This window comes from Drosophila subpulchrella, chromosome 2L (assembly GCF_014743375.2).
Source record: "Drosophila subpulchrella strain 33 F10 #4 breed RU33 chromosome 2L, RU_Dsub_v1.1 Primary Assembly, whole genome shotgun sequence".
NCBI classification, from domain to species: Eukaryota; Metazoa; Arthropoda; class Insecta; order Diptera; family Drosophilidae; genus Drosophila; species Drosophila subpulchrella.
In genome coordinates, this window is record NC_050610.1 from 19,556,567 (window position 1) to 19,567,896 (window position 11,330).

The 11,330-nt window shown below is 40.2% G+C and overlaps 2 protein-coding genes across 2 annotated transcripts; one reads left to right on the forward strand and one right to left on the reverse strand.

Annotated features, from left to right (window-relative positions):
• Nucleotides 1-6,033: 6,033 nt before the first annotated feature.
• On the reverse strand, nucleotides 6,034-6,841 carry LOC119546007. The gene has a single exon (XM_037852009.1). It carries the CDS (start codon nucleotides 6,741-6,743, stop codon nucleotides 6,186-6,188), a length of 558 nt encoding a protein of 185 aa, XP_037707937.1. The 5' UTR covers nucleotides 6,744-6,841; the 3' UTR covers nucleotides 6,034-6,185.
• A 268-nt stretch (nucleotides 6,842-7,109) lies between these two features.
• On the forward strand, nucleotides 7,110-7,558 carry LOC119546008. The gene has a single exon (XM_037852010.1). The coding sequence runs from the start codon at nucleotides 7,166-7,168 to the stop codon at nucleotides 7,517-7,519; it is 354 nt and encodes a 117-aa protein (XP_037707938.1). The 5' UTR covers nucleotides 7,110-7,165; the 3' UTR covers nucleotides 7,520-7,558.
• The last annotated feature ends 3,772 nt before the right edge of the window (nucleotides 7,559-11,330 follow it).

An 11,330-nucleotide genomic window follows, 5' to 3' on the forward strand; every position in this document is an offset into this window, starting at 1 on the left:
TCATACGATATTTTCCCATAAAAATATGTTAGCATATACATGAGTAGTGATAGTTCCAAAATGGTCCTTGTTGCTAGCAAACAGCCCATCATTTTTCTTTGTGCAAACTCTTTTGGGGGAATGGAAAAGTTCAACGGGTTCTTTCACTGATCGCAGATTAACATACGGTCAGAGAAGGGTCTCTAGTCTTAAACTTGTGTGTCCTACTTGGCACGAGACTGGAATCGGGCATTTTCAATGTCCATGTCCATGTTCAAGACCATGTCATGTGCCTTCTTCTTGGCCACTTCACACAGCTGCAACAGCAATTGCAACTGCAGCAGCAGCAACTGCAACTCTTGATGGCTGCTGCTGCTGCTGCTGTTGCTGCTGCTGCTGTGCTTTTGCTGTTGCTGTTGCACGAAATCGATCAAATCAAAAATGACTTTGTGAAGTGACTAACTGCCTAACTGCCAGCTGCCGTTGCTAGTTGCTAGTTGCTGCCGCTGATGTTGCTGTTGCAAGTTGCTGATGTTGCTGCTGCTGCTGCGGCGGCTGCTGCTGCGGCTGTCTAACAGTAGCTTGGCTGCTTTGATTTTTTGGCGCAAGTCCAAGTCCATGGACATACAACACTTCAAAATGAAAGCACATTCCCTTGTAGAAATTTTACCGTTACAGGTACAGCGCACCCCATGCACATCAGGTCGTTTGTCCAACGTCCAATGTCCGTGGTCCGTTGTCCATTTTTCCACTGCCATCATGCTGATGATCGGCCAACCTGGCCAACACTTGGCAGCTTTATGGCTCAGATATTTGCAAATCTCCAGGTTCCACCGGCGTCTTGAGCTGTTATTGTAGCTGTTCTCCTCTTGTTATTCTAGCTGATGATCTGCCATCATCTTCATCCCAATGAAGAGGAAGCGACGAAGGCCGAGATCTCTTCAGCCGCGTGCCATGGTCGTTGGTTATTTATTTGAGTCAATGAGTTCACAACTATTTTTCTATTTTTCCTTAATGGCTTTTTCTTTCCACCCGCCCCCGCTCACGCTTTCCACGATGCCCCTCTGAGTTTTCCTCCTCACAGTTCGCTTCATTTTCCGGGGAAGGAAGCGCCTTGTTGTCTTCGCTTGATTGATGGTTTGATAATATGAAGTCGGTTGGGCTGTATTTTTTTTTTTGGCCCGTGTGGAGCAAAGGATTGTTATGATGGCCAGTGCTGCAAATGAGTTCAATTGAAGATTATCTTTTATTAATTAGCGTGGCGGGGGAATGTGGGTCAGCGTTGGAATCCGGTGGGTTGATTGGGGCATCCTTTGTGCCGTGATTGAGATTGGGTGGTGGAATGTTCAGGTGATTGACGGTGGAATGTGGAATCTTTTAGTTGTGAGTGTTTGCTTAGCGGAGTGTAGATAAGAAAGAGGGGTAAACAGGAGGGATGTTTATCAAAGATAGTTGGTGCATTTTAAAATATAATGAGATATATATCACGAATTAATCTGTTATGATGACCCCTAGACAATGTTCTCGAGGTTTCTAGTTAAAAAGCACTATACAATAACAGGGATTTATCCATTAAATGTGAGGCAAGTTCATTAAATATTAAAAAAAGGTATACAAAGTCTAATTTGAATAATATGAAGTTTTATTCATTGTGGTTTCTACAGTAAACAATTTATTTATTGATTAAACAGAAAGAGTAGGAAATATTTGTTGTACCAATTACAAAAGATCGATTGACAGATATGTTGGATCTGAAACAAAATACACCACACCTTCAGAAAATTCCTCAAGCTGATCTCCTCATAATTAAGTATTTAATTGCTCAGTTTTCCTAGTAACTCCAATCGATGATCGCCATGTTACGAACCTTGTCGACACAAATCATGTTCTATGGAGTGAAGAATTTCCTGATTAACTTTGCCCCGGGAATCGTTGCACCAATTGACAGCCAAGCAAGTACATACATAAATACCAACATATTTATAGACACCGCAAAGCTCCGATTGGGAGTCCATACATAGAGAAAATTAGCATAAGGCCAGTCGATTCGATTCCCATAAGTCAGGCACGATGCCTTGGAGATTATGCATAATTAACATGTTCATATACAATAATTAGCCATCAGCAAGTACACATGCAAAGTGCCGCTGTTAAATGGCTAAATAAACATTTAGTTTATGGCTTATACCTTTTAACTAAACGAGACAACAACAGTTAAGCCAAATAAACAATTTGATAAATTTATGCAAGGTGCGACAAAAAACAAAAAAAACCAAAAGGGGAGAAATAATAAAAAACGAAAATCGAGCAGCGAAATGAGCCAACGAAAAGCAACAACATTTGAGAGTGTTTAGGAGAGCTTTAACACCTAAGCGCCCCCGCCGCTGTCCCCTTTTCGCCCCCTTTAACCCTTCAACGGCAGCTGCTGCACATAATTGGCCGGACAAAAAAAAAAAAGAAACAACAACATGGAGCGATCGTAAACATTTATTTTTCGTATAGTTGTTGCAGGTGTGCCAGTGTGTGTGCACTTTGTATCTGTGTGTGTGTGGAAGACCCGCCCGCCTTTGGACCGCCGATATTGTTGTTGTTGTTGTTGTCGCTGCCGCTGGCGAGTTTTTGTTAAAACGTTTTCAAATCGCACAGCGAATGAAAACGAAAGAAAAAATGAAACACATCGAAAGTGAGCATATAACGAAGCGCTCCACGGCAATGTTGTCGACGTATCAGAGCGCTCGTAGTGCCCCGATCCGATCCCCCATATACTCGTACTGCCCCCCGTCCGATCCACTATTTCCGAGAGACTTTGCATGGCCGGTCGATCGGCCGACGACCATCGCCAGGCCAGGCACATCGGGCTATGGCATCGTACACATGGGGAAATATAACCCATGTATCATAAATAGTATTAGCACTGGTAAACTAAATTGGTAGAACTAATGTATATAATAATAGTAAATAATTATTACATTGTTTTTGTTAGTTAAGAATGGTTCATATAATTATAAACTTACTGACCTGAAGTTAGGGGTTCTTCGAAAAAACATAGAATGTGTTCTTAACAATAATAATAGTATAATATAACAAATATTTTTAATCAATAAAGTTATCATTAGTAGTGCTCGTCATAAAAATGTACTATGGGTTTTAAAATTTAAAAGATGTTTAGATCACTAAAAAATATAAAAGATATAAACAAATCCCTAGCAAATTGGTCTAGTTAAACTTTAATTAATAGTAACTTTTTTTCCGTGCAAGGAGGTCGGCACTATATGCACTGGTGACCACCATCGTTGGTGGTTCCACTCTGCACCACTGGGCTTTTAAAGTGGAGAGCGTGCCCCACCAGAGGAGATTCAGTTGGGTGGCTATCTGCTAGGAATGCGGAATGGAGGCAAGGAGACGAGCCGTAACGAACATGGCTATCTTTATGGCCCCCAACACTTTTAACTTTAATGGAAACCCAAAAAAATATACTGGTAATGCAATTTCGGTTTATTTAGGAAATTAATGTATTCAAGATAATTCTACACCTATTACATAAATCAAACCTCAAACTTAAATTACTAATATTTGAAAACTCAAAAGAATTTGTGTATCTAAAAAACTATATATTCATGCTTATTCTAAAACGTTTTTATATATAAAATTTAAAACTTAAGTCTAAGTATAAGTATAATAAGTATAAAATTAAATATCACTTATTAAGCCTAAGCCATATCACTTAGGAATTAAGTTTCAAAGTCGTTATAAATGGAATTGTATACCTTGGGCATCTTAGAACATTCAGTATTTTTAACATCATTCAAAATTCTTGAAGGGATATTTAGCAATAAAAAACCATCCAGACATTATTTAACGTCAAATTTGTCATATATTTATTTGAATACCATTTCAGACCAAAGTTTTCTCGGCAAAATCATTCTTCGCACGTATTTTTCCATTCTTGTTAAACACGAGCTATCTGTTTCTGCAGATCTGTGGCACTATAGGTAAACAAAAACACTAAGCATACACACACTCACAGCGCTTAGCATTCCACAATTGGCTCATTTGAGAATCGTTAGCTGCGTATCCAGAGACCTTCCCCTGTTTTCCAGATACAGATACATTCAGAGGTCTAGATACAGATACGAAGGCGAACTGTGTCCGTTGTTTGTCGTCGTGTTGTCGTCGTTCGTTTCTAATTATACGATAGGAGCGCTATGGGCCATGAAACGTGCGGGGTCTGACCTTCTCGCAGAGCCTGCCTTCGAGTATATTGTACTAGTACTAGTGTATATAAAATATACTGCATCTGGGACCGGGCCTGCATCTGTATCTGTATATCTGAGCCTCCGAATGGATTCATGCTGCCTTATACTCGCAGGCGATTATTAAATTTTCAGCGTTTGGCCGGCAAAAGGCTTCTGTGGTAGCAGCTGTTATTAACTTGGGCGCTTACCTCTTACATATTTAATTATTTGGGGGCCAGGCCTTTGAATTCTTGGGCGGGCCGGGACACTTGGCCTAATGCTTTTGGCCACAGCCCAGCCCAATGACCAACCTAATGACCTTAATATCCCATGACAAAGCCGTGTCCATCTCTCTTTGTAAAACCCGTTTAATTGTTAACTATTAAACGAGATTAAATGCTGAGTAAGAATAGTTTGAAATTATATTATGAGAACACCTTCGACCAACCGCATTCATATCGAATTGATCATTTAACTCAACAATTTATGGGCTTATAATAACCAGGTAATCTTTGGTATTTTTAAGTACAGCAATTGACCTTATAACACTTCCGTTAACTTAATTATATGTGTTCTTGTATTCATTTTAATTAAGATTTCTGCTAATTTTTTATAGACGCATTGTATGTATGTAAGTCATTACATAAATGTTGTCTATAAAATGGATAAATGTAAAAATAGTATTTAGAAAATAAATGTTTTAAGATGTATTTCCCCTTAGGAAGCTCCCAGCGCAGTATAGCTTATACGATTTATTTAATTTAATATTTTTATATTCTTAACACCAATCTATTTTTAAGGTTTGTGAATATGGTTCCACAATTTACCACTAACAATCACCATTCAATTGGTTTCCCATCGATCCATCTTTACCCATGTCACCGTTTGCCTCCCCCCCCACAATCCTCCACTGAAGATTAACCGAAGTGCGCGACAAAAAAAATGAAATCTGATATATTTGTCTAACATCTTCGGCATTAAGCTCACCCCCAGCCCAAAACGCGAGATTTCCGCATTAGAAACGATTTTTTAATTATTATTTTCAGACGCCTACACGCAAAACCGAAACTCGATGGCTTCGAGTGGATGCTCTGCTCAAATGTCAGGCTTATTAATACAACGGCCCCAACAGATCTCTCGACTCAAGTGCCGGGGATTTGTGGCTGGGGCTCGAGATCGAGTTGAGGACGTTGTGCATCTTTAGGTGGGAGTGCGGGCTCCATTGATGACACGTCATTTGCTGGCATAGACATCTTCGTCAAATGTGTTAAGTTGCGCTAAGAGGGAAAACAGGTCTTCCAGTTCAACGGCAAGGGTGTCAGTAAAATGTCATGGAAAGCCACTTAGCTGGGAGTTTTCAATTTTTTGTTTTTCTGTTGATTTCTTGTAACTTTTCTGAATCGGATCCACAGACTCCTCACATCCGCTTGAAACCGATGTATGTAGGTATGTGAAACAAGAAATCTAAGAAGTGGCGATCAGACATTTGTCAATTTTCCTGCCCGGAGGTTGGTATTTGGTTTTTGGTGCGATTGGTTCTTGCTCGCGGGCAATGCTCAATTACGGTTTTGATTTAAATCAGTCTACTGACCCCAAAAGTTCAGCTACGGAAATTGCAAATTTAATAATTGACTAGCTCAGAAAACTGTAAAACCCAAACCAGGGGGCTTATTAATGCGATAACCTTGGCTGATTTAATTTCTGCCGTCTGTTCGCCGGGCCTGTGATTATCCAGCAGCAAGAAAAAACCAAGCCAAGCCGAAGAAAAATGAAAAAAAACAACCAGCGACTTCCATAACAACAAAAGGAAAATCAAAACTTGCACAATTTCGACACTAAACGACGATGTCTGGGCCACTCTTCGAGTGCCTTCGAGCTGCCAGTTAGTCGCATATTTAATTAAGAGATTGAGTAGCGCAAATAGTGTTGAACAATGGCCAGCACGAGTCGCATCTACACTGCGAGAAATGCCTAGGTGGCATCAGTGTTGACTGTTGTGCTTGCATTATCAAAGTTTTCCGGCTGAGGTTTTGACTTGGCAAAGAATTCTGGACTATAGAAATCGGCATATTCACCGAGTTCTTTGCATCTTCGTTTCTTTGGTTTTCCCATGCACTTTTTGTCGCGAAAGTAATTATCATCCATATCGCCCAGGAATTTAGCGTTCTTCGGAAGAGTATATTTTACATGAAAACTTTCTCGGTTCGGATTGAAGTTTATCTTGAAGGATGAGAATTTGATACGCTTGGTAAAGGGTTCTGGAATGCAAGAACTCAACAGCCAGTCCTTCATCTCGCTTATATGTTTTCGCTGCCCAATCATTACCCCAAAAGCTCGACTTGCGCCATGGGTGAATACTATATATCCAGAAATCTCCTTCCCGTGACAGCGACGCAATAGTCGACATCGGAAGCCATTCCCTGGCATTAAGTTGTACAGCTTAAACTCGCTTTTGACCCGAAGATTCATATCAAACATCCAGTTAATGGGAATCTTATATTTCAATGTAGGTTTAGCTTTTCTCTGCATTGTATTTTTGGATAATATATAATGAAAATGTTGAAAAATTTAAATATTTTAGTATTATAGTTTTGGTTTGTTCGATTTAATGTGGTTTGCGTTGAGGTTCGTTTGTAAGTGAAATGTTTGTAAAATGAAGGATAAGACAAAGCATGAACTATATAATTTTGTTTTCGAAATTTCACATATAAGAAATATTGTTTAAAAATAATGAATCAGTTAAAATTTTAAGATAGTTTCGAAAATTTAAAATATAATATAATACCTTAAAATGGTTGCAAATCAAAATCCATTTTATTGTCCTATTTATTGGGTGTAATATGTACAATGTACATAGGCCTTGAAAGTAGTGTTAACGTTCTTTCAAACATCAGAGTATCATACTTTCATTACCCTTCAAAACTGAAAAATCCCATTCTGAAATCACAAAAATGTCTCTGGAACTGGTGCCCCGGACCGAACCCGTGAAGATCTACCTAATAACCTATGAGATGAGGGTACCCGAAGAATCCGTTAAGGCAATCCTGCCCATTGTGGCCCAGAAAGCCACAGAACTTGAAGTGTGTGGCTACATCGCGCATACGCACTGTGGCCGCAAGGTGGGCGGCGAACTGGAGGGCACAGAGACTGGTCTGCGGGCGATGGTCGAGTGGCTGCTGGCCAAGAGCCAAGGGAACGGGGATCTCGGGGACGGGGAGAAGATCAAAAGCCAGATGACGGAGCCACGATTCTCCAAGTGGAAGCTGCAATCAGGGGCCAAATACGATGATTTCTTCTGCTGCTGAGTGCTGCCGAGAGGAGTTGATTAAAAATCGCAAATTGCATTGGCCCCAGAATATTGTTTCGAGTGCATTTTCATCTCATAAACCATAACAATCAGTGTCGGCTGCTGCTGCTGCTGCAGTTGGGCCATTGAACAATAGCCCGGCTGACTCGAAGCTGACTTTTCAAAGTCAAAAACGCGATTGTATCATCAGTATTTTTCGAGGCGCGCTCTCTGTCTCTGATTTTTTTTTCTACTCATTTTTAGATTTTTACCGCTCGGCACTCGCAGATAAAGTTGAGGAGCCCGAGCTGCGGCGAAAAACAATCGAATCAATTCATTTTTCTAGGGCGTACTGTGCCACTTGAACGTTGAACTGCAGACGCCCCAATGCTGACTACCGCTGAGGTTTCGCTTTTGGGTTTTTCATCTCCAACTTCAACTCCTCCGGAGCTGCCATTGTCTTCCAAGACGGCAGCTTGGTCTTGATCGTGCCCCGGCACTAGTCATTTTAATTTTTCAAGATTTTCCGAGCGCTGTGCTTCTGCGCATTTCGCAATCTGAACTCTATAAATCTCTTGCGCCGGTGTGTTAGATTTATGGGTTATGGGCCAAATGGGAGCGGGCCAAGCCAAATGTTCTATGGGCCCCCAAAAAAATACGCGATCCGGGCGATTCAATTAGATCTAAACGCTGTCAACATCCAGGCACTAATAACCCACAAGAAACCAGGAGAGGGGATGGTAAAAAAAAAGAAAACTTAAAAAAAAGTAGAAATAAAACCAAGAGTGTCGTCTGGCCTGTGTCTGTGGCATAATGTTGCATAATATTTTATGCATGCAGAGCTGGCAGATTGCAACATGTTGCCATGTTGCAGCTCCGACTTCGACGCCGGCTCCGCCGATGCTGATGATGATGATGATGCATAGCCCCAAGAATCGCTGAGACAGCCAAGCGCTGTGGCGCCCCTCCCTGAATCTGAAAATCCTGAAAACCTTTGCGCCGACATCCAGCTGTGTGTGCCCGGGCTCAAAGTGTGTCGAATATTCAAGTGAAAATTTCGCCCCAGCCCCAAAGACCCGCTGCGATATATCGCAGAGTCCTCCAGAGTGCGGCGCTTCGATGACGTTGAGCTTGGATTTGAATCTGGATCCGACCATGTGTTGGTTGGTCTCTCTGCCCATGCATGCAAGCCATATATCGACACGGCGAAAAAATCGTGGTCTCTTAAGTATTCCTTATCGAGATGATCAGGTTATTCTAATATTTTTATTGCTTTAGAAACATCATAAATATGATAAGTACATTTTAATGATGATATATGCGTGCTTATTAAATAATTTACAAATGTAGATGGGAACACCAAGTATCTAAATATGTTCCTTTTAAATACAAAGAGTAAGCTAAGGGGGTAAATAAGCTTAGTAAGAATATGTCTATAAATACAAAGTATAATGTGGTTCGTTTTTTCATAAGAGTTTATTATAATACGTTCTACATTTGACTCGCTAATCATTATAAATAATATTTTACATGGGTACCAATAAAGGATGTCATATACTGTCGTGATACCAATGATAAACTTTATATGCCTTGTTCTATACTCTTTTCATTCAAACTCATAATAACAGTTAGGAACTATTTAGATGTGATAAAGTGTCGAATTGATGATCGATTATTTTCTCTGCATATTTGCATCTCTCGGTTATGGGATATCGCTACGTATCCGAGGCTCTATAGGTGGGTAGCTCAGAGACTCGGTCTCTTGGTCTGGTATTTGATTAGACGGCAAAAGGCGACGGCGGCAAACTTGATCGCGTTGTTGTTTGTGTTTCGTTTTTGCTGTTGCTGTTGCTGTTGCCCGATGTTGTTGCTCTGGCTCTTTAAGTCGAACAATTACATTTTAAGCGTAGCACAACCTTGGATACCGTTATATTTTTGCAGTTGGTTGGGCGTGTGTTCAGCAAATTACCCAACAAACATTTCCTGCCTAAGTATTTTTATTCAGAACTTCGTAGGTATATTTATATAAAGCTAAATTGCTTAAGTAAGAAAGGGACTTACAAATATATACGTGTAAATCTATTTTTATTGATTTTCAAATGCCTACATAAATACTAGAGGTGCAGAAACATCGATGTTTTTTGATGTAACATCGATGTTTGCTGTTAAAACATCGAAAAAGCGATGTTTTCTGCACCTCTAATAAATACCCATATATTTATTAGAATTAATTTGCATTTAAAAACAGGTACTCCTACGTTATGGGATAAAAAGAACTTATCAGAAACCAAGAAAATGTTGAAACATTGTTTAAAGCATATTTTCAAGTTTTAGTATCTTATATAAATTTTTAGATTCTATGAAATAGTTATCTATCTTAAGAGTGTGTAGTATTTTATTATTATGTCATTGATTGATAAATAAAACCATAATGAGGTAATTAAACTGTTAGTAAACTAATATTTAATTCATCAACGCCTAATCGCTTGTAAGCCCAATTCAAATTACTCTTCTTGAACCTCATTTCAGCCAACTAAGGCTGCCATTTCCCCTCGAAAACTCCCAAAAAGGGAGCCCCGACCAAAACCTTTACTCCCCCGAAATGTTGATGCGGTTATGGGCCGCAGACACCGCACCGCTGGGCTAAACACGACTCGGCAATCTGCAAACGTAGCAGCGTTCGACAGTCGACAGTCGCCCCGATCGGCCAGTCAGTCTACGAATCGGACTGAAATCCAGGCCCGGTCTTTGAGCAAAGAGCCAAGACCGAAGACCGAGGACCGAGACCGAGGACTGAAGACCAGACATGGCCAAAAGCGAGTCGACCACACCCGCACACTTCATTATTTTTATGTCGCCTGTGGTGGTACGATTTAAACGACAAACGCGGCAGCCGGCGAGCAGACGTTGGCGAATGGATCGCAAGTCTTTGGAGCCAGACTTTGGAGACCCATGGCACGACATCCACCGAGAACTCCCTCCCCGCACGCCCAGCCAAGAGACAGAAATAAACCCCAAAAAAAAAAGAAATAGGCACACAAAAAGAGCCAAAAGCAAGCCAAGAAATTAGACGCATTCGACGTTTTGGAACGAGCGACAAGTCAAAGTAGCAAAAGACCCGGGCACAAGCTAACTCCCTATCCCTCTTCCCCATCTCTTTCCATCCAACTAAGCCCATCTCTTTCTGCATCTTTGAGGCACGTTGCTCCTTTTTGGAGCCAGGGCACATCTCATGTTGATGTTACAATTGCTGCTCCGTTCATTGGATTTTCGGTTTTTTTCTTTTTGGTATTTTTTTTTTTTGCGATCGTGCGCCAGTTCAAATGTGCCTAGTGGGTTTGGAAATTTGTAGCGCCCAAAACAGCAAAAACAACAACCACAGCCAGTACAACGGCAACAACAATTACCCACAATTACAACAATAGCGAAACAGCAACAAAAACAACGCAGGCAAAAGGAAACTTCGTTAGTGGCCAAAAAGAGATCCAATGTGGGGCCTCAAAAGTGCACTGGGAAAAACTGATACTTCCTTAAAAGGAATGCAATAAGAATGATATCATACAGGAAAATAAATATATATAAGTCCATATTCGTTCTTGAATATTGCATTTTTCATTATCACTTTACTTTTACTTAGTACTTACATTTCAAAACAAAATTGAATTTTAATGTAGGAACACTCTATTAATCAAATAAAATTTTCTTATAAAATGTATAGTGTTTTATTATGCTTACAAAAATAATGTAATATCTATGTTGTTGTTTTTTTAACCTTTTTTATTATTTATTTATTGTACTCTGTTGCCAAAAGTTTAAAACTTAAGGTACAG

What these genes read in the sequence shown, in the direction of transcription:
- LOC119546007 (XM_037852009.1), bottom strand. Translation starts at nt 6,743, where the DNA reads ATGCAGAGAAAAGCTAAACCTACATTGAAATATAAGATTCCCATTAAC.
- LOC119546008 (XM_037852010.1), top strand. Translation starts at nt 7,166, where the DNA reads ATGTCTCTGGAACTGGTGCCCCGGACCGAACCCGTGAAGATCTACCTA.